The following is a 27,997-nucleotide window of genomic DNA, read 5'->3' on the forward strand; positions in this document are numbered from 1 at the left end:
GACATCAAATCAACTTCTATGGAAAGCACCAGAGCCATCTATCTGTGCTTTATCCAACTGTACCACTGGCAAAGACAGTTGCATGTACTACCATTGATAAAAACAGCTGTTTCGAAAATGTCTTAAAGCCAGAATGGCAAGCTACAGTCATGTGATTTTAAAAATGGTTTCATCGTGTGCACTTCTTGTATGAGAAACTATAGAGAGGAGGAATGTGTGAGGGTGGCTGCTCACAAAGCAAGAATTCAGAGACATCTGGGGAAGCAGATCCTGGGTGCTCCTGCTGTGTCCTAGCAGGAAATGTAGAGGAAGCTTGCAGTACTGTTCTGCTGTGTAACAGATATCAAACAACTACTCCAACAATTTTTGTAATCATGAACTTGGCACTTGAGACAATAATCATTAACTAAGAAGACTAACATGTGTGCTTCCAAGCATGTGTAGGTTACATAAAGGCGACAACAGCCTTCAGTCTACACCATACATCATGGTGACACTAGAGGCTGGCACGTGAGTTCACAACATTAGGTATTGGAAGGGTTCACAGGTCACGCTTGTCTTCAGAATGCTTGGCCAGAGGATTTTATGTGCCTTTCCCCCGAGTAACTCTAAGCACATCTGGTGGATTCCAGCTTCTCATTGAAGTCTTCCCCAACTGTGGCCCATTGTCTGACTGGATGACAGTTTGTACAAAGTGTGACTCTGAGCTTGTATCCTGCCAGCTGGGGTGATGAGGCAGGTCCACCCCCTCCTAACAGCTCTTGGGTTGAGAAGCCAGGCATATCATTTTTTTTCTCAGTTGTTTGGAATCTGAGACAGTCACAAGAGAAGGCTGTTTTAGAACAGTATCCATTTCTCCCCCTTGCTTTATTGCAATTCTCTTTCCCTCATCATGTTCCATAATTCATGGTCTTTTTATCTTCTAACTGCGGATTTACTTTGGTAGTGGGCAGGAAGAACACTTGGCCCAGTCTCTAAGCCCTGAAGGGGAAATCTGTGAGATGGGAATGGGGAAGAAGGAAGCTACTTCCCTCTGTATCCCAGTCTCTGGTACTCAACTCATGGTGGGTATGGAACCCCAAACAAGACAGGAAACCCCTACCCCAAACAATACACAACGGAAGAAGCTTGAAATCCCAGAGAGATTTGGTGCATGAAAGAAGAACACATGGAGAAGATAGGGGGAAGAAAGAGCATAGGGAATTTTAGCTCCACAGCCTTGCCTTTAACAGGATCTTGGATAGGAGGCAGCTGGAGATGAACAGGCTTCTTAGAGTGACATTTCCAGAAGACATTCAAGACTCTGGAGAAGGTTTATCTGGGACATTGTTCTGGGCTTTGGGGAAACAAGGAAACCAATCCTTGTCCTTGAGGAACTGATTGTTTAGTAGGGGATGTTAACAGTGAGAAAACTCTGGTAGCAGATGTCCTATATGGTGACTCGACTCTACACAAGGAACCCAGAGATTCAGGGATATGATCTAGATATGTTTAGGGAGGATTTCTGGCTTCTTTCCCAGGGCATCTTGAAGGGTGTGGGAAGATGACCTGAAAGGCCCTTGGAGGCACAGCTGTGTGACAGAGAGGAGAAGGAGCACCTTTGTGGAGGTGGTACCACACCATGAAGGGCATGTCAGTGTGTGTGTGTGTGTGTGTGTGTGTGTGTGTGTGTGTGTGTGTGTGTGTGTGTGTATGTGTGTGTGCACGGGCACACGCACATATGTATATACAATCTGGATATGCTTGGAGGTTAGAGACTCAAGTCTAAATTTCACCAAATAATTTTGCAACTTTAGATTGAATTTTATGAAGTTCATTTTAAAAAGTCTAGACAGTGGGTTGTCTTGACAAGTTTGTGAGTATGTAGGTGAGCAAACAGTGGGAATTCGTGGATCATTTGGGCTTGAAAAGATTCTGCATTTGATGCCAGTCTGTTGGCCAACTCTCAGTCACCCTTCACAACGGACATCAGGGCTCATTTCCACAGTCAGATTAAAAATTAAGCGTTCCCACTTCCAATGGGGATTTGGTGCCTCCATTTCAATCCTCAGTGACCAATTCTTCAGTTTTTTAAATTAATGGACAGTAGGGCTACATCTCTTGAAGGACTTGGATTCACATTCTTAAAGTATGAAGCATTAGGGATGTGAAAGAGGACCAAGTCAAATTAGAAAGAGAAGAAAACAGATGAAGAATTGTAAAGGTTTTGTATAAGGTAGGTCATGAAGAAAATTGAGAATACTCCCTGGGCTGCAAACAAGTCCTAAGAGAAACTGAGAACTCAAACTGGGCCCTGACATCTTCCAGCTCAAATGATGGAGTCCAGTGGGTGACAGAATGAACTCACATGTACAGATGGAAGTCTGAACTCACACATAAATAGCCCATGATGATGAGGGCCAGATCTTTGTGAAATGGCTAAGCTCTTACTTTCATTCTATTACAGCTTTGAAAAATCCCCCATTCAAATACTGGGATATAGTCTATACATTTCTAGAGGACAGAGGACTTTGCAATATCCTGTCAAGTCCAGGGCATGGTCTACAGATACCCAAAGATGGTGGCCCTGACATTATTTTGTGCTATATAATTCATTTGTGAATTAGGAATATTGAAGATGTTCTTTGAACTTTTAATATTTGTATGATTTCAATGGTCTCTTTGAGTTTTCATTAGAAAGAAAATCAGTGTCTAAAATTGCCTATCCCCAAAGGATACCATAAAACAGTCTGGGTAACACAGGATGTTTTGGCATGTAAGCATACAGTGCTGTATTTAAATCAGGAACATTCTTATTTCCCCGAATGTTTATCATTTCTTACATCCTTTCTTCTGATCTAACAAAATCGCTGTGTGTAGTCAGTCACTCTACTGTATATGTCTTTTCTCCTATCTGTTTGGTCTGTCTTCAAAAGATGCTACATTCATACCAAGTCCTTCTCTAGCAAATGAATGGAATCAGCAGATTGTTGGTATCCTAGAGTTCTTCCTGGGGCACTGTTGAGGATTTAGGCTCTTGCTTTCCATGATGCCAGGGATTAACAAGGACAGAAGCCTAAAGGCCCCCAGCAAGGAAACTTAGACAAGATACCTTGAATCTGAAAAGCCAGGTATGTATATGGCCAGTACCAGTAAACACCACTGACTGGGGAACACTTCTGGCCCAGACCACCACAGCTGTCCTAGCAAATAGCTCCAGAGGTGTGTGATATTGAATCTCAAGTTGTGACTCAACAGATTTCAGTCCGTGGACTCAGCTCACTGTGGTGGGTGGTCTGGTCACACTCCCCCCTACAAGGTTGTTTCTCACTAACCAGACACAAGCAGAGCTTGGAAGCCTTTTTGTGCACTCCTGGAGGCACAGAACTTTTATCTGGGACTACAGAGCTCATGTCACCCTGACCCCTGTAGGATCAAGCCATCTGTGAATCACACCATCAGGAAGCTCCTCAGAAAAACATTAGGATATTTTTGCTTTAGAGTGACAGATTTTAAATAATTAAACAAGATTGTCAATGATGACTTCCAAATTATTGTTCCAGTTCTTGGGGACTTTTTTTCAGAAATGTGGACTGTGGAGGCAGACAAACACAGGAACAGCGGTTGGTAGGGTGTAGGAGGCATGGGGGCTGGATTAATACGGGGGTAACAAGGAATCCTGTGAAACTCTCCTTGTTCCTTGAGGGTAATTTTTAGGAGCACGGTGTGTTTCTGACAGTATCTTTGAAATAGATCTTATGGAGGAAAAATATGTAACTATTATCCCTGGATAATTTGAGTGAGTCACATTTTTCTCTGCCTTAGTGAAATGAAGGAAATACACATGGAGCTAATATTTGTTTGTTTGTTTTTTTCAAGACAAACAGGGCTTCTCTGTAGCTTTGGAGTCTGTCCTGGAACTCACTCTGTAGACCAGGCTGGCCTTGAACTCACAGAGATCCACCTGCCTCTGCCACCCAAGTGCTGGGATTAAAGGTGTACCACCACCACCCATCAAGGAGTTTAATCTTACAGTATAGAAAGCTGTATCACCCCCTTGTAGGCCCACAAACCCCTGTGAACCTGAACAAGACAAATCCATTGTCTGAATCACAATTGTGGGCTAATTTAATCTACTCACATCCTGTACCCAATAATACAGTGAGTAACTGCCTCTCTTGTGGGTAAGCTAAAGAAGAATGCTAGGGCCCTGTGTCTCTACTTGAGCAAGAAAAAGGGTGTGCCAGCTAAAGGATGCATGAAGGGTTCTAGCTACACATAGGTGATATGGAAAGGCACTCTGAAGGAAATGCACCTACTGAGGGCATTAATAGAGCCACTGTACACACAGCAAAAGAGGGGCCACCTGTAAACCACACAGGTTCAGCCTGCAGACCTTGCCTAACTCTGTTTCACATGGAGAGGAAGAGATGGACAATGGACAGAGGTGATGACTTTCTGGGCTCCAGAGCAGGACTTCCAGATCCTTCTTCACCAAGTGACTGTCTGAAGTTGCTGTACACTTACTCATTCCTTGGGCATCTTGAAATGTGGGTTGTAGTTCTACAGGTTGGGACAGGGCCTTTGACCTCATGTCTCTATCAGCTGGAAGCTACCATGAAGCTGGCTGCATGCTACATGCTGTGTTGTCAGATTCTAGTCATTCTTAAAGTTGCACAGGCTCTGCAGCCCCATCTTCTGTCTGCTATCTCCATTTCTGTGATGACCACAGGCTCTAACTGACATCCTGCACCCCCAGTGTTCTGCAGACCAGTCCGAGAATGTCCACATTCCTTGATGAGTTCTTTACCCTACAGCTTCCATTACGGTTGACTCACACATCGACAGCTTGGTGCAGTGACTGAGTCCAGGCCTAGGGGACCTTTTGCCCAAGCTCACACTGATTTCCATGTTTCTAGACAGAACTCTCCTACGCTTTCCTCTTCTACCAATGAGTTCCTCCCCTATACTCACACCTTCGTGAGAGCAAGGGCCTTGTTACTGGGCATCCTGAAGTACTGAAATCCCAAGATACGTACAAATGTCATTCATCCCACGTGATTTCCATCCATCCACACACACTTTTTCTTTTCTGGGATCACAGACACATTAAGGACTCATCGCTGAAGACAGAAGCACAAGGTGTATCTAAGCTTGTTATATACACAGCTTACCTTTAAGTCCCTTTCATGGATAGTAGTTAGAAAAGCTCAAGTGCTTAGAAGAAATAATTCATCTCAAATAAACCTTAGCTATTTAAAATATGTTTAAACTGTGTGCTCTATTTTAGAAAACGTGTATAACGTGGTTCAAAAGCAAAGATAACACACCTCACACTCCCAGGGCCACTCTTTCTAGAATAGGGTGACTGAGACCACACCTCCACCTCTCCCCATCTCCACACTCTGTCTGCTCTTGGAGTCATCTTGAATACTACCTTTGACATATTCGTCATTGGCTGTTCCATGTAGGCTGCCAGCCAGCATGCAAACTCTTGGATTTTGCCTTCAGAGTCCTCTGTAGCATGGTTATTTGTCTCTGGGAGTGAGCCCTTTTTCCTCCTGCAGAAGGAAGGCTATATACTATCATTTTAGTTTCCCACTCCCACTTCTGAAGCAGAGGGCTGATGCAAGGAGTCTTTATATACCAGCAGGGGTGGATGCTTAGACACAGAGCCCTTACTGAATGATTCACTGCTCATGTTAGCGGTGTGTTCAGTAATGTCTCTATTTCTATGTCTATAATTATCGGACTATGATATTTGTATAGATTATATTCTAATGAGAAATATCTTATTGGAGATGAGTTTCTTTGCTTCAAACAAAACACTTGATTTTTCATCATTACTGATCAGAATCAACCTTTAGAATGTCTAATTTTCTTTTATCTTTTATTTTATTTTATTTTATCTTTTAACATATACTATTTTAGTAACTACACCATGTTTCGTGACATTATAAAAAATACAGTTGCATTAAAAATGATTATCTCCTTTCACTAGGATAAGATTCCAAAAAGTGTCCTGGTATCTTCTGAAGTCCCCTAGCAATGCCAGTTTGCTCCTGGATGAAACATATTGCTCCTCTGTGCTGATGCTAACAATATGATCTCTCTTCCCCACATTCCGACGTCTGCAGAGCCCCCATTTGGGCTTGTTTTTCTCCCTGTGGATCTGAGAATGTCATTGTGCTCCTGTAAAATGCTGTTCTATTTTTACCATGCAAAGTAGCTTCTGTGCCTATCAGGGCAACTCCTCCCAGCAGGGGTACCCTCCAGAGCCAGAGTCCATCACTGTGTGCCAGTTCCCTTGGTTCTCTCCAAACCCTACAACTTCCTGGTACCCTGAACAGTACATTGCCCCCATGGAAGCCCTTTCTGGCTCTTTCACTCCCCCCCCCCCGCCCATAGAATAAAGGTACTGTGTTTATACATTTCCTCCATCAGTCCTATACAGAGTCTTCCTCCATTTTCCACCTGAATGCCCTACACACACACACACACACACACACACACACACACACACACTCAAACAAATGCACACAGACACGCACAAATACACACATGCACGCACACACAAATGCATGCATGCACGCATGTGCACACATTACAGGCACGCATGCATGCACATGCAGAGCATGAACACACACACACACACTCATGCGTGCACCTCTCATGATCACTTCTGGGACCACTCGGCAAGTAGAAGGTGGTCCATCATTTTCAGATGCTCGGATAAGTGACTACTGCTCTCAGCTCCTTCTTGCTGGGCCGTACTCGCACATTTTTCTTCCTTGATGCTTTGCTTGTCTCCTTTGAGGGACAGTCATTATTTTCATAATTCATATAAACATAAATAAATATTAATTACACTACAAAAAGCTCAACATGTTACATTTTCATGGTAGCTTTGAAAAAATCTACTAAACAGAAATGTTTTTATGTACAGTCTGGTTCTGAATGTCTGAATGTGCTTTTAAACATGCTCAAGGATAAATTTATGAAAAATGCCAGTTCTTTTTGTTACAAATAGACTGCTCTTAAGTTTCCCTCCAACACAGAAAAGACAATAACAGCTACACACATCTTATGGAGCACTATATAGTGTGGTATTCAAAGAAGATAGTTTGGCTTGACTTTCATGTATGTTAGAAAAATTAATTACTCTCACCTAGAATAGAAGAGTCTGGAGAGTAGGCAGTGATGAATTGAACTACTATTTTGAACCCAGCAGTAGATTCGTCACTGTGTGATCCTATATATTGTTTTGTTATAGAAATTATATCAATATGGCCAAGCATGCTCATAAAGATATCCCATTCCCAGAGACATACATTGTCAAGAGCCAGGCAAGGCCGTGCTCCCCAAATGGTAGAGGACAGTGCACCGGATCTAGTGTTCATTTAGGGAGCACGCTTAACATTCCAAAAAAAGGTCTGTATGACGTGGATAATGGCTACCTCCCCTGAAGAAGATATCAGTCATGATCAAAAGTAGCCATGATGGCCCCAGAGTGGGACACTACTAAAGCTGCTGGAGGCTCTGTGTGTGCACCTACATAAACGTGAGCCGGTTCTCAGTACCGGTCTTTGTTCTGCCATGCTGTGCTTTGATGCTTTCTTTACTTCTCAGAGCACAAATATCCCTGACACTCCTTCTTGGCATCTGATCTGATATTGTTCACCACTATTTCAGAAATTCAAACCTACTTATATTGGCTTCTGATTTCTCCAAACTGGCCAGATGGTGTGTTCACGTGGACTTTTTTGAATTATCTTCTATTCACAGTCTGTGCCATCTTTTAGGGTGCCACTTGTGATGTTTGCTTAACCAATTTTGCACTTGTTAATGGCCAAGTATATTCCATATCTACACTGATATTCTGATATTAAGACTCTCCTCTTATGTCTGTAACTTCAGAAGTGCGCATACCACAGACTGTGGGATGCAGCCCTTTGGCCCCTGTACTGCCTCACCTGCTGTGTCTTTCTAGACAACACTGCTCCTCTGCTGGTCCATGGCAGACAGCATTAGTTTGCTTCCTGGCTTCTCAGTCCTATTCTCGTTCCCACAGAAACACACCGAGAGCCCTAGACAGACCACATCACCAGCTCCCTTACAGCTTCTCATAAGAAAACCCCAAGTTTCTTTCTGGATTTAATGGTGTGTAACAAGTGCTCTGACACACGTATAGGAAAATGACTCAGGATGATTAACGCTAAGATTGAGAATCCCCATCCGAGTACCCTTGCCTGCCCTCTTAGCTGGCTGTCAGGGCTTCAGCTAGCTGCCCTGCATAACTGCCAGTTCTGTGTGACCACCTTCACTCCATGGTGTCAGCTCATTTCCTCCCCTGGGCCCTCCTGCCCTGCCCCGTCTAAGCCAAGTCCCTTTGATCTGCTGACACAGCATTCTTGTCTCTCTCCCATTGTGGCGCAACTTCTTGACTGTCTCTGTGCGGGTGTGTAAGTGCTCAGCACACAGGAAAGAAAGGAAGGAGATGTGAACACACAGTGGTCCTAGGTAAAGGACTTAAGTCTCAGTGTTTTTTTTTTTTTTTTTAACACCGTTAATTCCGGAGAAAGAGAACTAATAGAAAAAAAATCACTTTATAGGCTATTTTCTGGCTCACAGTTACAGGTGATTTATGAAGTACTCCTGGAGTGATAAAATAAAGGTTATAAACCATTAATTTATTGTGCTAATAAGAGCACAACTGCCTCGCCTTAAGACTTTTTTTTTTTTTTTTATAAAAAGCGGGACGGTTAAAACTTTAACATTATCTTTGCTCCTCCTTTCATTATCTTCTCCCTACTGTACTATTTTAGATTAATGAAATAATAAATCCTTCATCTGGATGGTTTTATTTAATGTTATGGTAAATGCTCATCTTGCTGTTCTCAGCACGGCATGGGTGAGTCTTCTAAAATCATGTATTTCACAGAGTAGAATGAAATATATGAGTGGCATTAAGAAGGGGGTGGCAGAGAAATGATGACTCTGGCAGCTTTTTGCTGTGCTTGGTGAATAAACACAAGTGGGAACAAGTATTTCACTAGGATTTAGGGTTTGTATAGATTAGTTCAGTTCTCAGTCCTCATCGAAGGATTTTCTTTGTGCTGTGCATGGTGGTTAACACAGAAACTCACACTTGGTCACGGTGCAGAGCATACATGACTTCCGCAGTCCTCCACCACAAATGGGATGCTAGATCACACCTATCCCCAAGGCTTAGGGACCGTTATAGGAGAAGGCAGGGGATATTGTCAGAGTCAGACATCAGGAAAACTGGAGCTGAACTGTCTTCTGAACATGGCAGGACCACAGAACTCACAAACTCACGGCAGCTATGGTTTCCAGTGCACGACCTGCAGAAGCCCAGCCAATCATGGTGCATGAACCCTAGCTGAAAACTACAGAGAGGTGATGGCTCCTAGGGTGAGTATGATCAGATACATAATATGCATGTATGAAATTCTTAAAATATTAATACCATATTAAACTTTAAAAATGATAAGGATTTTGTTTTTGAGTGCATTTTATTGTTTCTTTGAGTTTCTCAGTCTCTGTCTCTCCTTTTCACACACACACATACACATGCATGCACACACACACTCACACACATACACACACTCACACACCCCACACACTCACACAATACACACACACTAACATACACACACAAGTGGGCACACACAGGTGCACACATACTCACACACACACAAGTGGTCACATACAGTTATGCACACAAGCACACGCTCTCACACACATGCACACAAATGGACACACACACACACACACACACACACACACACACACACACACACATACACACACACCAGTTTCCCATCTCAGCATGCAGTTGAGGTGAAGCTGAATCTCCCATTGCATTTTCAGTTCCGTCTGCATGATCTGAGGAGGCTCCCAAGAGCATCCTGTCTCCAACCATCTTTCAGCTACTGGATGACACACTAGATCTGAGGTCGGGCTCTAAAATCCTGCTGCCTCTGGGGAAAACATCCCAGGACATGTTTCCAGGGCTGTACTGCATTCCTCTTCCTTCCTTCCTTCCACCTAAGCTGTCAGAAATCTTCACACAACACTCCTTCTGCGAAAGCAACCTGAGAAGGAGAAAGGCCACCCCAGACCGACCCCTTGTGGCTCTCAGTGCCTGGCATCCTGGAACATTCCAACAGATAGATCTGTTTCTCCAGCTACCATCCCTCCAGATGGCAGAGAAATGAATATAGCATTCAAATAACCGCACAGAAGAAAGCTCCCTGTAACCAGTTGATGCATATGAAACGTGTGAAAATCAGATTATAGCACTTATCTTTCCACTTAGAATTAGTTTCAGAGGTTTTCACTTTGCAGAAATGAAAGAGCAAGTAAAATAAGAATATCCCAGAGGTGCCTAATGTCTGCTGATGGGGCATCTGCCCAGAGGTGTATGTAACGGAGACAGGGTGAATCAAATTTATTCTAAAGTAACACTGGATGAAAAGTGAACATATTGAGACAAATAAATAACAACAACAATATTACAAATTGTAGACGGTTCAATGATTCATTTTAAAGTTAATTAAATCTACTTGGCGTTTACCCACCACACACAAATGAAGTAATTCATGAACTCCTAGTTTAGTCAAGATAAGTACATCCACTGAGAAGAAGAAATCAACATTATGGAGACAGCCATGAAGAATCTACTCAGACCGTTTCTGGGAACTTCCACTCCTCTTAGCAAAGACACTAGTACTCAAATTCTGTCTTGCATCTCTGAGTAGTTTCACACACACGTATGCACGTGCGCGCGCGCGCGCGCGAGCACGCGCGCACACACACACACACACACACACACACACACACACACACTTCTCTCCTCTCTCTCTCTCTCTCTCTCTCACTCACACACACACACACACATTTAAGAGTCATTTATAATTTAGGTGTGTATAGATTCCTGAGTGTATGTATGTGTGTATGTATGTATGTGTGTATATATGTATGTGTGTATGTATATATGGTGCACCACACATGTGCTGTGCTCACAGAATCCAGAAAAGGGTGTCAGAGGCCCTGGAACTGGAGTTATAGGAACTTGTGTGATGCCTGATGTGAGTGTTAGGAGCCAAGCTTGGGTCTTTCGCAAGAACCACAATAGTTACATATGTATGTATGCATCTATGAGTATATACATACTCATATTTGACTTTATTATTTATTTTATGTCTATGGCATTTTGCCTGCCTGTGGGTCTGGTGCCCACGGGGATGAGAAGAAGGAATTGGATCCTCTGAAAATGGAGTTAGAGATGCTTGTGAACCACAGTCTGGATGTGGGGAATTAAACTCAGTCCTTTGGAAGAGCAGTAAGTTCTCGTAACCGCTGAGCCATCTTTCAACCCAGCAGTTCTCTGTGGTTTTTGAACATGCTTTTCTGTGTTAAACATGAACAGGAAACCACCAACAAGAAGTTTCCCTCCCACTTTGTCCTGATTTTCTTCCCCTTTCTTTGAAAGGAAGCCACATTATGTAAGGGCAGGGATTCTGGGTATTCAGGGGACAGTTTGCCAGAATTGGCGCTTTACCAGTTCACACTGTGAAAGAAAGCAAGAGCCCTTCTGGTGCAGTAAGGAATGAATTCGTGAAAGACACAATGCGAACTACAGACTGGAAAACCAAACCCTATGGAAGAAAACTGTGTGACCCACAGTTTTTACACAGCTCAAAATAGTTTGGCATTATTTACAATAGTCTATGCTGAAACTATACTTAGGTAACATTTACACATTGTATAGTCATTTTTCATCACAGATTCGGTGGGTCAATATATTTCTTTCTTTTTAAATAATTTTTAATGTACATTGGTGTTAAGGTATCAGAACCCCTGGAACTACATTTATAGACAGTTGTGAGCTGCCATATGGTGGCTGGGAATTGAACCCAGGTCCTCTGGAAGAACAGCTAGTGCTCTTAACCACTGAGCCATGTCTCCAGACCCTCAATATATTTCTTATAAGCATAAACAGAGCAAAATCCCACTTGGCTCTCCTCTCAGACAGCCTTCTAAATAATGTTGACTGGTTTTCTGTGTGACCCAGTTTGACAATTCACTGTTCTTGTGTGTCTATATAAAGCACCCGGCATGTACTGTTGACAGTTTCCTATTTGAAGAAACATGATTCTTGATTCAGTTGCAAGCCTCGGGCAACAGCTGGATGCTACTGCAGGGATAATGGTCTGGGTTCAGAAGACTCCTTCTGTGCCAGCCTGTAACAGGAAGTGGTGCTAGGTTTTCCCTCATCTGCCTAGTGACTTAGAAACACAGAAAAGATACCAGCTGCAAAGGGCAGTCTGCTCACTGATACAGGAATATGGAAGCGCCCGAGATCAAAGCTCCATAATTAAGCACAATTTGTCCCTTTCAAGTTCTGAACCCTGAACGAAATGACTCGAGGTAACTATAAGGAAAGGCAGAGATCAGTCTAAATGGTGAGGCAAGAACAAGGCTGAGACAGAATCCAGGTTGGCCTCAGCCAAGCTGCCTTCCATCCAGGCAATCAGGAACTTGATGCCCCTGTTTTAACCAGTATGCTGATCTGCCAGTCCAGCTCTCCAGGGCTCAGCATCCTCACACCTACACCATGGCTACTTTCCTCTTTTTTCCAAGGAGCTGTTATTGCACTCAAAGTCAGTAAAGTTGGGAGAGTGTTGAGTGGATGCCTCCCAACATGCAAATGAAAGTAGTGGCTATTTACCCTTAACTCTTCATGTACTGACCCCTACCCAATGACACGCAAGGAATAAACCATGTGTTTGTCCCTCCCTACCTCTCTGCACCACCCCATCCTTCCTCACGTTATCATACTTTCTCCATTTTTATCTCAAAAGACAAACCCAGCAGCTCCCAAAATTGGAAGCCTTGAACCAGGAGGAGGCTCCAGTGCTCATGAGTTTCTGCAGCAAGGAAGAGATAGGAACTAAGCAGCTGGAGTCCCATTCTGAGGACTCAAGCCTGACTATGCCAGGGTGAATTAAGGCTGATCTAAGAAAAGGAGGAATGATAAAAACCACTAGATCCCCAAGACTCATTCAACTGACCATAAAAGAATAACATTTTCGGGGCTGGAGAGATGGCTCGTGGTTAAGGGCACTGGGTGCTCTTGCAGAGGGCACAGAAGTTCATTTCCCATCATTCACAACCCAGAATGGAATCAAAGGCAGAACTTCTCGTAATGGCACATTTCAAACCATCACTTTGCTTTTGAAACAGAGGACTCTGACTGTCCATCTCAGAAATAATTGAGTTTTTAACATAAATTGTTTTCTGTTTAACTTAGGAGTCAAGTATGAATAAGAATAGCTATTTCTTCGAAGTCAGCTTGTAGCATGGAAAGTCTAAATGATCCCACCTTGACAAAGCTGGAAAAAAAATCAGTCTTCCCTAACCAAGAACACAGAACTCATTAGCAGATATACTTGGGGGGGGGTATCTACACACATCCCTCTCCTTGTCCCTCCTTTTGTATTTTTCAACTTTCTTGTGTGGGGAGAAAACATCAGGGGGGTGCTGGTGAGATGGCTCAGCAGTTAAGAAAGGTTGCTGCTCACAGAGGATCTGGATTTGGGCTCCAACACCCACATGGTGGCTCACAACTATCTGTAATTCTAGTCTCAGGAGATGTTCCAGTGTCCGAATCTGGCCTCTGTTGGCACCAGACACGCATGAGGTGCCCATACATGCAGACACTCAAAATACACATACCACAAAAATAAACAAATCTTTTTTTTTAAATGAAGAGAAAATAGATTTGTGTAATGAAGTGAAAACTCCTCCTTACTTAAAATGCATTTGCTTTTTATTTTAGAAGTGCCAATGTTTAATACCATCCTCAGCTACTGTTTCAAGTATCACTTCCAGGACACAGATTTGCAATGACAGATGCCTACCAATGAACATCTATGTGCACCCCAGCCTCCTCCTATGATTGGCACCATCCTATATGTTGGAAATCCTGACTGGTGTTAGCATTGATACTCAATTCCCGACTGGGAGAAATATTTCATATTCTCTTGGCATCTCAACAGACACACACACACACAGACACACAGACACACACACACACACACACACACACACACACACACACACACACAGACAGAGTGGGTGTTCCTCAGAGGAAAATCAAACTCCTTGAGACCTCTGACATTACACTATTCTTAAGCCACTACTCTACCTATTTAAAAACCCTAGCAATGATTAAGCGGAAGTGACCTCAACTCCCTATGATCTCGCTAAACCATATTCTCTGTGGAGCCCACATCATCGACGTCTCAGGCTCCAGGATGGGGAGCTGACATCACTCTTGGTTAGTAATTCCTTCCTTTTAAAATCCAGTCTCAGCACCGATGTGCAACCATGACAACCCAGCGTGAGTAAGCGTCCTCCCTCAGACTGAGACTTGGAGTCCAACTTCCATCAAGATTAAAAAAGAAAAGGAAGAAAGAAAACAAAGGAAGAGCGTGGGTGGTGCAGAGGGCGAAATGGTGCCACCTCTGTGCCTGAGCCCTGTGTTCTTTGTTCTAGGTCATAGGTGAGTGTACCCGTGACGCACCAGCTTCCGCTGATGTACCATGCAGGCTGTGCAGCTCTCAGACACATTCTGATACGTGGCACCATCTGCCCCCTCCACTTCTGACGCAGTGCTACCATGTTCACCCTCATCAAGGACCATGCACTTCTACTCAGAGATGAACGAGTGTTTGTTTTCCAGTAGTGCATGCCTCCCCAGAGCCCCGCTCCTTGCCATCCTCTGTGCCACTTGTGCCTTCCATTCTCCTCCACCCAAACCCCTTCTTCCAAAAGCTAGCCAAGGATGCTCCTGATGTCATTTCAGTTGCTGTTCTATCTCTAGTAGGGTCTCCCCATGTTAGTTTGCCTTAAGTTGTTCTGTCTTTGTATTGGCTTAGTGACACCTTCCATGGGCTCCTGACCCAGACAACAGTCAGGAGCTCTGAGACTCAGAGCTTGTTCCCTTGTTAATGCTCAGAGAGGGTGCCCATTCCACTGTGAAGTCAGTGAGGAACAGCAAAGAGAAACTGAAGCAAGGGTCCAGGAACAGTTTCTCCAGCTTCGTGAGCCCAGGCCTAATGCAAAGATTTTGGTTCACTCATTATTTCCCTACTCTGCATTTTCTGAATTCTGCTCCTCTTATAGTTTTGATAGGGAGTATGTCTCCTAAATGCTCGAGTGTTGAAGGCTTGGTTTATAGCCTGTGGCTGTTGAGAGGTAGTGATCCATTAAAAGCTGAACCCTAGAGAGGGGAAGCTAAGTCTGTTACATGAATAATAAAAGTCCCAGAGACTGATATCGAGGTTCAAGCTTCAAGCTGCAGATCAGAGAAGCAAAACAGCTAAGCCAGTAGATCTTACATCTGCCCAGCTGAAATGGCAATCCTGTCTCCATGAATCCTCAGAGGCAAAAGCTCTCAGTTCCTGTCTCTTCCTCCTTATTAGTTCTTTCTCGGCCCAACCATATCACTCCTGTCTCCACCTCCCTAGTGCCTGGATTAAAGGCGTGTGATCCTAAGGCATAAGCTATGTTACTCTTCACTGTTGTGTAGGCCAGGGTGGCCTTGAACTCAGACACATCCATCTGCCTGTCTCCTGATTCTGGGATGAAAAGTGTGTGCCACCACTGCCAGACTATACGGCTTGTGGCTGGCTTTGCTTTCTGTACCCTCAGGCAAGCTTTAATAAATCACAAAAAATATATCATCACATAGGTCAGTGGGAGTATGCCTTTGAAGTAGATGACACTGGGACCTGGGGGTCTCCTCTCTTTTCTCCCTCTCCCCTCCTTTCCTCTCCTCTTCTTCCTGAATATCATCAGATGAACAGCTGCGCTCTTCCCCCTTTTCCTCCCTCTCCTCTTCCCAACTTCTTCCTCCATGCCATGATCTGAACATCCCTGTTCATGCATGTACACTGTGATGTTAAGTCTGCCACAAGCCCAAACACAATGGCATCCATGGGTCATGGACCAGAGTTGTGACTACAAGGAAACCGTTTCTCTTTGTCCTATCTCTGTCTATCTTGGGTACTCTGTCACAGAGATGGAAAGGTGACGAATATGGCTACATATTAAATGCTTTACTAGGCGTTAGTGGCGAGGTATCAATAGATCAAACTGACCTGAGCTAAGTCAGTTCTCTGTGTGACTGTAAAAGTGGGATGCCTCTTACATTGCCTCCATGGTGCTAAAACCCATAAGCCATACAGAATGACATGTTTCCACCAAACACACAGAGTGCTGTGCCTTGCCAAACATATCAAGGGGATTTGTTTTTCCCAGGAAGGCTGCCATGACTCAAGCCTTTAAAGCCCTAGCCTTCTATTTTCACAGTCTGTCAGTCACCAACCTGCCAGCCTTGTAATTTACAGCGCTGGAGAACAAGCCGACATCTCTCCTCAGCAGACTGACCCTTCTCGCCCAGAAGAACAGAAGCTAGTGGCTCATATCTGTCAGGGAACAAGCACAAGAACAAATGACTGTCAACAGATGGCCAAATTTAACAGGGCTGACCGATCACATTAGTTCTCAGATTCCTTTATTTTATCGGGAAATCCCCAAATATCTCATCCACTAGGCATACACCAGCAGAGAGTGTGAAAAACCTTTATCTTCTGTGGAGAAAAGTATCCTTAAAATGAGTCATCTATGTTATTTTTCAATTTATACGTAGCACTGTCACAAAACGACACAGATCATTTATTTATACAAAATTGGAAAAGGATAAAAAGTAATCTATTAGTTGCCATTTAAATATTTTTCTTGGCCTTGTAAAAAAAAACACCTTTAAAAATAAAATCAAAGCTTCTTTTAGATTATTACTTGAGGATAAATTTAGTTTGCAGTAAAGAAATATTAAAACAGTGGCAATACTTATTTCAAGGGAGATAGACAAGCCTCATCCCCATATATGAGTATTGAGTATCTTAAGTTCCCGTTGGGCATTTCTATTTTTAGCATTTATCTCTGAGTGTTTGAGTTCCACTCTCTAATTGAGACTCACAGCAATGGAATGGTTTTCTATAGTTCTTTCAAACATTTCAAAATTATACTGGCCATTAAAGTTTACCTAATCGTTTTGTACTCTATTTAATTACATAAGTAAAATGGCATCCAAGGAAGGGGGGGAGGGAAGAGAGTAGAGGAGTTACAGAAGGAATAACCAAAGAGCCCTACACTTATATCTTATTGCACTCAACCTTCACTATTTTCACGTTGAACAGCTCTACAAGCTTATGGAAGTTCAATACAGAAACTCAAATCATATATGTGTAGTTAATTTTGATACAGTACTTCAGTGTTCCATCCGCTGCAGAAAAATTGACATATACTACAATAAGCTTTTCATTCCCTTAGCCCACCCAGTTTCAGGGTAGCATGATTGAGCCGACACCACCTCCATGTTGGATGTGTGACTTCGGATACTTAAGAAGGAAATACTGCTTTGCAAGTCACCTAGTGTCGAGCCCTGGCAGAGAGCTGTAGAAACATGATGGTGGAGGAAGGCAAGGCTGGAGTGAATCCAGGGTCACCTGACTCTGGAGCTAGCCTCTCTCCTGACATTGCTAAAGTGCAGCTGAGAAGATCTAGAAGCCTGACCTAGACCGAAGGCTTCGGAAGCTCAACGGTGACTGTCATCAGACTGAGCATGTGGGAGCAGGGTCCTTGGTTTGCTAACCTCTGGGTCACTGGGACCCCTTTAACAGCCAAGCAGAGCTTTATTAAATGTAAATGAATTTGTGCCTCCAGAAAAGTTCAGGCGTAGAGGGAACCACATAGTGAAACGAGATAACTGAAGTCACCTCTTTATTCCTGCTGATAATCAACCTCATTCCATTTTGGAACTTTGTTAATTGTAACCAAGAATGCAGGTGATATAATTCATATCTGAATGCAATGAACATTGCATTAAAGAGTCGGTATGAACAATCTTGCACTTGCTGCTTTTTTCTCTTTAGATTGTTCTTCTGACACTGGAAACAAATGATGCTGCCATTTCAGCTGAAAAGACAAAAATGTCATCTGAGGCAGTGTGGTAAGGACCGCTCTCCTGTGATTTGAAAAGCTGTGCCTTGTGCAGCCTGAGTGTCACCTACGATGATGTCTCTTCAATAGAACGTACATGATCACATGTCTTCACTGACTCGGGCATGTCTTCTGGGGGCAGGCAGTGCACCTACTGCTGTCATTGGTCCAGAGCTCAGGTGAGATCAGACAGGACTGGCACCCATACTTCTGCACAGTGGCTCCCAGGCAGGTCACCTCTTTCTCCTGAAGGCCCTGTGCACAAACTCTCACGTGCTCTCTATTGGAGGTCAACTGACTATAAATAAGAGACACCTCTTGGCTAGCCTGCTCTTCTTATCTCCCTGATCTGGGACAGGGGGACTATTGTGACTATCTAGAATTGTGGCCAAAAGTTCCCTCATTCAGAATCAATTAGTCTATGACTGATTACACACTGCAGAACAAGGGAGTGGACATCTGCATCCCTCTTCCAGGAACATGGAGGAGGCTGAAGTGGTTGCGAGAAAGGAGGCAACAAGCCAGGCCCCTGAGAGGAGTTTAAAAGGTGGACACAGCATGTAAGGATAGAGTGGGTGACCAGTAAGACTTGGTTTTGACAGAGTCTGTGAGCAAGAGACATGTAAAAGGAGCCAGCATAGCTGACTCTGCAAGCATCAGCAGACTGGGACAGAGTGGGGTTTGAGCAAAGTAAGGTCAAGACACTGGCACATGATAGTGACCTTGGTGGAGAAAGGGGATACTGGGAAATCCAGTCAGTTTAGTGGACAAGACTCAGGGGGAGACATCAGGAAGACTGTGTAGCCAAGACTCACAGGAGAGCATGGGGGAAGGAGTGTGCAACTGAGACTCACTCTTGGGAGAGCATGGGGAGAGTGTGCAACTGAGAGCCAAAGTGGAGTTTCAGGTGGGGTGTGGCCAGGGGCAGGGACAGTTGTCTATGAATGCTCCTCACCTCCCAGTTTGCAGATGACTATCTCTGGCTGCTGGTTCCTCCATTGCCATGACCTTCCAAATATAGAGCCCAGCAGGAATAGCCATTTTGGGAAACTGAGTCACTTCTGTTACAGTGCTCCATATTCAGTGCCCCCACGAGTCTCACAGTTGAAGACGTGTTGGCGGCTCCGCACACCCCTCCTTTCTTGTACAACGGTCGCTGTCTGTCTACCCTCCCTTCTTTCCTTCTGGATGTCCACTTCTTCCTGTGCCTGTCTATAATAAGAGTGGGTTTCAAAGAACCCGAGAATGTCTCTCACATGGTTATTACAAGCCTTCTCCATGTCAAGGAGCTGAGCACAAATTTCTCTTCAGCTCTCAGCACCGTAAGTGTGATGCAATAAAACCAACAGAAACCTAATGCCATACAGAATTCCAAGTGAAAAAGCCGCACCACACTGGGGTCACTTTGAGGTCTCTGGGTTTTAAGAGGGACAGGTCAAAGTTAATGGCACAGGGAAAAGCCAGGAACATGGGAGGTCCTAGGAAGGACAGAGGGAAGTGAGGTCACAGGCGAGCACCTCTCTCCTGCAAGTCGGTGCTCATTTGAGCTTAAAGGACAACTCTGACATCCTACTTAGTAGACTGGGGATTTGTTTTTTTCATTCAGATTAACGTAGAAGTTTTAAAATAACAGTTTTCAAAGGAAATGAGGAGGTAGCAGAATTGTTTTCTTAGGAAAATACAAGTTAAGTAAATTAAGCTGTCTTTCCTAAAACTCAAGAGTTCCTGTGAATTTGCTTCTGTTTGTTGACTATTGACTTCTCCTTTTACTCCCAAAGAAAGTTCTGCTGTTAAAGTGAAAGTTCTGATTTTTTTTTGGCTCCTGAAACCCCTTAAAATTTTAATTATCTCAATAAATATTTATTGAGCATCTATTATGAGCAAGCTATCCTGCCAGGAAACGTCTAGATCAGCAATGTGGTGGGGCAGTGATCTTCCTCAACTGGAAAGCGTGGCTTTCCTGGATGGAGACTATGTTTCAGAAGAGAAGTGTTATTCTTATTTTAAGAGCTTATGAAGTGCATCTCTTTATAAAGCAGAAATAATGTTTGGGAAACACCTGTTCCCTTTTCACCCCCACCCCAGGAACAGACATGATAAAGGAGAGAGAGACCAGGAAAAGAAGGAAGACTGTCCTTAGAACTTACTGGAAGGCTGGCATATAGGCAGACAGGGAGGGAGAGGCAAGTGTATTGGTTAGCTGTTTGTCAACTTGACTTAAGTTAGGGTCCCCTGAGAAAAGTGTGCCTCGACTGGTTCCCTGTAGACAAATGTGTGGAACGTTTTTCGAATTAGTGGTTGATGTGGGAGGCCTCAGCCTGCTGTCTGTTGTGCCATCACTGGGTAGGTGGGCCTGGGGTTTATTAAGCAGTGATCTCAATTGGCCTCTGCATCAGTCCCTACTTCTGACTTCCACCCTGACTTCCTTTGACTATAACTGTAAGCAAAAATAAACCCCTTCTTCCCCAAGTTGCTTTTAGTCACAGTGTTTATCATGGCAAAAGAACATAACTGATGCCACAGGGAAAAGAATATAGCCAGGCAGAGTCTGCACCTTGACCTGCTGTACTGAACACTGTAGCCATTAAAACATGCATCACCGTGGAGAACTGGCTGTTCGATTTGGGGAGTGGAGGATTACAGGCAAAAAGGGGAAGGTGGAAGATGAAATTCTGCAGGCCCTGATACAAATAAAACACAAAAGCCTGCAGGATACACATAGGTGAAAATTCTATTTTGTAAAGAGGTGAAAGTTTGGGGTGTTCTGTTTTGCAAAGGCAAGGAAAATTAACAAAGCTTGAGGATACTTGACATTCCCAGAAAACCCTCAATGCCTACATTTCGCCCATTTTTGCGTATCTGCATTTTTTTCCCTTGAGGACATCCCCAGGGTCACAGCATGGCCCCTTCACACACCATAAGTGTCCCAAAGTGGCTGTCTGGTTCTGGTTTAGGAAGACTGCATTTGGCTCCCTCCGTGGAATTGCCTAGATGCTGGCTTTGCTCCTGAGTGTTCTGCTCGCAGTAAACACTGCACAGGTGTGGAGGGTGGTTTTCTAGCTCATTCCCAGCAGTCACAGGGCCGAGCACAGCTGCCTAGCAACAACAGAACTGCCATGAACCATGAAAACACTGAAGAGAAGGATGAAAGGGAGCATGAGTGGACTTGAGTATCACACATAGAGAGTGGGGGGCCAAAGCAAGGGACGGGACTGGCATCAGTTATTTTCATGCAAGGCAAGGGATGTGAAAACAGAGACCAAGTTGTAGAAGTGTCTCTCACATGGAGCCCCGTGTGTCCTCTCGTGGGCTGGTTCAGCCTCTCCTTCCCTTCACTTGGGAGAGGTTACCCTGCCTGCCCACTCTAGCTCAACCTGGTTCTCAGTGTGCTTACTGCATCCTGACACCTCCACAAGGGCTTTCTGTAACCAGAGTAATCAGTTCTCTTCATGTCCTCCTTTTCACCCTGGCTTCCTGTGACCTCATTTTGTAGTCAGTGAGGGAAGTTCTGGGTTGCCTCTCATCGCAGGACCCTACACACCCTCTCCTATTTCCAGGAAGGCCAGCAGAGGTATATTCCCACTGCCTGTTAGACTACTCGAGTGTTTGGCCCTAAATTTGCTGAGTTCACTATTACCTTGATTGGGGATCCACTTGAATCCCACCCAACCTCATCCTGGAGAGTGCAGGGCTCCATCAAGGAAGAGGAAAGAAATCTGTCAGGAGGCAACCCTTCTCTGTCACCTTAGAAGCAAGAGGCATCCTCAGGTAGAAGCAAGGATACATTGCTTTCTTCCTATGAATGTCTTTCCCACATACTTCCTGGCTCATGAGCATATAGCAGTGGGGCTCAAGCAGAGGGCATGGAAAGTGTGAACAGGCTCCCAGATGCAGGCCCTAACTGTGGGTGGTTTGGAATAAGATGCTACTAGGGAAGTGGCCATTTGTGGCAAGGAAAAAGTGAGAGAAAAGCCAGTTTCTGATACCGTCCACAGCCACTGGGTGTGTGGTGTGGCCAGGAGACTGCCACAGGCAGGAGCTTCTCCACCCTCTACATTCAAGTCCCTGGAGTTGAAAAGGAGCAGGGAAGAAGAGAGGAAGGGGTTGAGGAAGATAAGAAAATGTTGACAGAGTGGCTATAAAGTCCAGGAACACTATCAGGTGGTTGCAAGTTACCCTTGATTGGGAGTGTTCTTCTGTGTATATGTTTCTCTTATTGGTTAATGAATAAAACACTGATTGGCTGATTAGCCAGACAGGAAGTGACATAGCTGGGCAGAATCAGGATACAAGCAGGGACAAACAGGAAATTGGAGACACTAAGCAGTTGCCATGTAGTGGAGAAAGGAGTAACAGACCTGGACCCTTCTCCAGTAAGACAAGACCATGTGGCAATAAATAGATTGATAGAAATCGGTTTATAATTAAGACAGAGCTAGCCAATAAGAAGCCCTAGTCATCAACCAACAGTTTAATAATTAATATAGAGTCCATGTGTTCATTTGGGGCTGAAGTGGCGGCGGGGCTTCGCTGGGACAAAAAACATCATATTACACACCCTGGTCCTCCCATGGCCCTTTGCAAATAGAAAGGCAATACACTGTTGGGGGGGCCAGGGTCTGGCAGAGCCACCTGCTGACTCTAGCGACAGGGTCCTTAACTAGATGGAGATCCTGCTTAGCAGGGAGGTGGGCAGAAGGTAGAACTAACACTTTTCAGCTTTGTGCTTGGAAGGATAAAGACAGCCAATATAAGGGATAAATAATGTATAAATGAGGAATATTAATGAGGCAGAGAAGGGCAAGGGCCATACTCCACACCTTCATGTATTTCCCTCAAACTCCTAGTGAGAGATCAAAGTCATTTACTTTCCTCACCCCCTTGTGTCATGGACTGCTCTCATCACCAAGTGTCTACCTGGTCACATATATTAGGCATTTATTTGTTAACTGAAACAAGATCTGGGAGGAGGTTCGGCTCCACTCACACCTAGCTGTCAGAAGCTCATGGCCTTGGAAGGTATCTGCGGAATCTCAGAGGACTCACACTGGGCCAGAATGTTCTGCAGCTCCCTTCAGTGTGTACACTCCAGAGAGCATCATGTTCTCTTTTACAGGAGCCTTTGCCCAGGTACCAACCAGTGGTCTGCACACAAGTGTTGCATGAGCAGATGATATGCATGACTGGTCACACTTGAGCTACACACAGTCACATTCATTCTGGCTACTGTTATGCCCACTGAATCTTATTCCAAACCCCATGGCAGTGCAAGCTGCTTGAACACACAACTTTAACTCTATCCCACGTATTCACGAACTTCATGGAATCAAACCCAGGGCCTCTCACACGGCACATGTGGGACTTGGATAGTGAAGAATAATGCTGTTATATTTCAGATGCTGGGATACAAACTTCCCTGACTCACACAGGAAGCAGCTGTGTACCATCTGCCATCAGTTTCCATGACGACGTTTTTAGGCTCTGAGTTGAAGCTAGTCTCACCCCTTTATCTTGGTTGGGTGATACAACAACATTTGACTCATTCCAGAAATGAATGAAGGACAGGCTAAATGCCTCAAAGGGCAAAGGCACTTGAGGCCAAGTCTGAAGACCTGAGTTCAATCCCCTGGACCCACAAAAGGAAGGAGAGAACCAGTTCCTACAAGTTCATTTATACAGAAAACAACAACAAAAGAAAGGAAGGAAGGAAGGAAGGAAGGTGGGAAGGAAGGAAGGAAGGGAGAGAGGGAGGGATGGAGGGAGGGACAGACAGACAGATGGATGGATGGACGAAAATAGCACTAGATGAGGTGTATCACTAAGTTCATTACTGGAGCAGCCTTGTACCATTCAAGGTTTGCTTCAGCCAGGTTAGCCTCTGAGTCCGAGGTAGCCCCAGAGTACTTATCTCCCAGCATCTCCTGGCCTTCTAGCACAGGGAGTGTCTAAAGCATGCCTCTCTGTAGAGGCTGTTTGTGTGATGCAGCTGGAATGTGGTCTTTGCAGAGGCCGGGTCCTGCTGCCTTGGAGCCAGCCGTGCTTTTCAGAGGATGCTAAGCACAGCCAGCTCCGTGCACTCAATTTGATGGCTTTGTTTCTTTATCCTCTGTGCATTTTGCGATTTGCTGCCTGAGCCATAGCTTGTATGTATCGGGTACAGGAACAGCCTGTCTAGTTGAGCTTAAAAGAACAGATGTTCTCTTGTTTAAGCCCAAATGAGAGACCTCTTGAAGCTATGCAGTTCAGATGCAATTACCCCATTCCTAAGGCAATTTTCTCCTTAATCTAATATTCGCCAGGGCCACTCTGACCTGTTTCTGGGCAGGAACAGGAAGCTCACAGGTACATTGGCTTATCAGGGTGTTTGTTATTCTGCTGTTTTTTCCCCCTACAGAGCAGACAAGAGTGTTCTTGGAAATGGCTGAAAAGTTTTGTGGCAACTGCATAAATCACACAATTGAAAGAGGTACAGGACTGATGCTGTCATGTTAAGTTAGGAAACCATGAAGAAGGCCAGGATGGAATCTATAGAGCAAGGTTCCCATAGAGATCAGATTGTACTATTCCAAGAGGAACAGATCTTCCCTTGGACATCCACATAGTGTGCCAGGGCTAGATCAAGACTGGGACTTCTGCTCACTGTGCAAAGTACCTATTTTAAAAAATGCAGCAAATACTTACACAGAAAAAAAAATCTATCCCACAAGGCATTAAGTGCTAGAGAAACTGAATCTTTGTATATGAAAAGAGAATTCTCATTAAAGACAATGCAATGACAATATCCGCATGAACTGTGGGACCCTGCAACCACCAATTTATTACTTTTGCCTCATGCAGCAGTAGTGAGAGATTTTCAGCCACATTAAGAATTTGAATCCAGGATGCCTATACTTTGTGAGAAAATTGTGTACCAAATTGTCATATAACACTTGGTTATTTGTTCACTTGGCTTGTAAATACTGGCCAGGAAGAAATCTCTAAGGGATAAAACCTTTTAGATACCTTAGGGGTGAAACTGTGTCATTCATTGTTCACAGATAGGCATAAATATCTGGAGGGAAGGTTTTTTGTGTCCATGCATGTTTGTGAGTGTGTGGCAGTGTACATACATGTGTACACATGAGAGTAAAGATCGTAGGACAAGCAAAGAGTCATCTACTTTTTTCCACCTGGTCCCAAATCTTCAAATAGATTGTCTGACTGGCCAGCATACCCCAGGATCCCCCTGTCTCCACCTCTCCAGTTGCTTGGATTACTAATGTATATCACCCAACTTTATAAAATATAGGTTCCGGGTATGGAACCCAAGTCCTCACTCTTGGAAGATGAGTACTCAAACTGGTGGAGCTATCTCCCATCCTGAAATGGAAGTCTTAATCAGAGAGAGACAGAGAAAAAAAAACATGATTACAATGGATACCAACTTTGGCCTGGAAGGAATTACTATATAGAAGGTCTTTGGATGCTCATTAACATGCCCCACCCCTTTGTTATCGGAAAAGCCTAGCTCCGTGGCTTCTGTGATGACATTATTTATTTGAATAATTACTCCTCAAGACTACTACTTCTTGGGGTTTACATGACAGTGAGCAAAAGCTAGCTACTCAGGAGCCCTTTTAGCTGTTTCCACTGGGTCCTCTGGGAGATAACAAGTCCTGTGGTAGGTGTGTAGTCTGATTGCTTTTAACTAGGTCCTTTCACAGAGAATTTGAGATGTGGAAAGCCAATGAAGATCAAGTAAGCCCTGTCCACAGCAAATGCAGGTGACATCCTCCCTGGACCGGGCCAGTAAATTCTGTCACCAGCAAATAAAAACCTTTATAGGCTAAAGTTTCCTTTGAACTGGCATAGACATCTTATGCATTTTCTCTTTACAGACATGATAAGATGTACTCATGATCCATTTCTATGTCAATCATGATTCTATCCAGTTGAGATTCCCATCTTAGCCGAACAGCCTGTGGAAACAGGGACCCAACAAGAGCCAGGAAAGATTCTGAGTCGATGTCAGTCAGCATTCCAGTCCTCCTGTCAGAGCACCCTCCAACTGCTGCACGCAACCTTCTGTTTTGTGCACACAACCCTTCATTGAAACACCCCAGTTCTATGTAGTGAAGAGTTTTCTTAATCAAAACTAGTTGCAGCATTTCAGGTTCCCCCACTACACTATTCTGCTTCCATAAAACTTGATGTTTCTGTTACCCGTTTCTTCTGAATTATTCATTCATTCTTAATTTTCCCTTCTTCTTTACCTCATAAACTCTTCACTCTCATAGGTACCATCTTCCTTTTTTCCCTACTAGAGGTACACACTCATATTAGCCATGCTTCTTAACAATGAGACAAAATAACTGGCCCAAACAACTTAGAGGACAAAGGACACCATTTGATGCAAGGCTTCGGAGGTTCAGTTCATGATGCATGGCTCCTTAGGGTTGGGCAGATTATCATGGCAGCAGAAGTGTGTGGTAGCAAAGGTTCTTCACACAGTCCTTGCCCAGACTTCTTTCCATGATGGACTGTGATGTGTAAGTGTAAGATGAATTAACCCCTTCCCCTCAAGTTGCTTTTGGTAATGGTATTTTGTCATAGCATTAGAAAGCCTAACTAAAACATTAGACAGACAAATTGATTATTTGTGACAATGATTAAGACATATCTATTTCACAGTGTTCTCCGTTTGAAACCTATGAATCATAGCTGGTAAGCAATTTTATCCAATTTCCCTGATCGCTGACATTGAATGCCAACAGTATATAAAAAAGGTCAGAGGCATTTTGTTTTAATATTAATTTTGTGATCTCTATTGCTAACCTTTCACTGTGAAGATTTCAGAGTAACACATAAAGGACATTAGTGATAACCATGGCTTCTCATGAGGCGTTACCATGCTTCCGGAGAGGCTCCTACACCACGGCACATGCAGGCAGCATTAAGCAAACTCTAGGATTTTGCACATTAAGTTGGGAGGGAAAAACACAGCAGGTGGGGTTAGGGGAGAACCGGAGAGGAGGGAATGGAGATAAACTTGTTTGAAACATGTTGCATGTTACATGCATGTATTAAATTCCCAAAGAGCAATTTTTCATAAAAGCACACCATTTTATTTTATTTACTTACAAATTCTGAAATTCCTTATGATATTTTACCACCCTGCAGTTTCATGGGCTGAAGCAGCAGCATGCCATTATTAAGGGAAGAGAAGTTTTTCTGTTATTAAATTCTGTCATGGGCAAAGCAGGTGGCACGTTCTTGAGTCAAGGCACTCTGCTAGGGAGGTTTGGGGAGGGGCTCAGGATGCTCAGAATTCTGTTCAGAGCCTTGAAAGAAGGGTACTATTTTGACCATTTGCTGACTGAAACCTGCAACCCAGATTTCTCCAAGAATAGGCTGACAGCCACCGGCTTCCTGGACAATGTCTAGGCTGCTTAATTTTAACTTAATTAAAACCCGTGCAACTCTAAACAACTCTAGTGCTCGCCTCCACTTCCTATCCAAAACCTGTGTCTAGCATCATCGCCTTATAAAATACCAGCTGCTCTATGCTAATTTTTATACAAAGACGCAAATCTGTTCAGAAAAAGCTAGTGTATACAATCCAAATAATGAGAGCAGAGGAGTGTACCATTATCCACACTCATAAAATGACCTTAATGCAAATGTTCAAATGTAATCTCCAGTGTAGAGAGGACTTCTATAAAATTAGGTTACAGGGCTCAAAGATAGCCCAGGACCAATGAACAGATAACATGACCCTTCAATAGGCACCAGACATCGTAGGGATGGGTCAGCAGCAATCAGGATTAACCTTTGTACTAATTAACGCCTCACTGTCTTGATCAAGTACTGGACAACACTGGAGGAAGTGAAAGTTTATTTTGGCTCATAGTTCAGAGGTGTGCTATCCACCACGATGGGAAGG

The 27,997-nt window shown here is 43.9% G+C and overlaps 1 protein-coding gene across 1 annotated transcript in view; it reads right to left on the bottom strand.

Moving 5' to 3' along the window:
* Myo16 (myosin XVI) overlaps positions 1-27,997 on the bottom strand; it is a 319,471-nt gene that overhangs the window by 69,727 nt on the left and 221,747 nt on the right. Inside the window, exon 27 of the mRNA XM_027387882.2 lies at positions 16,400-16,499. Coding sequence (XP_027243683.1) covers positions 16,400-16,499 — 100 coding nt within the window. The remainder of the gene's footprint in view (positions 1-16,399; positions 16,500-27,997) is intronic.

Source organism: Cricetulus griseus (assembly GCF_003668045.3).
Source record: "Cricetulus griseus strain 17A/GY chromosome 1 unlocalized genomic scaffold, alternate assembly CriGri-PICRH-1.0 chr1_1, whole genome shotgun sequence".
NCBI lineage: Eukaryota > Metazoa > Chordata > Mammalia > Rodentia > Cricetidae > Cricetulus > Cricetulus griseus.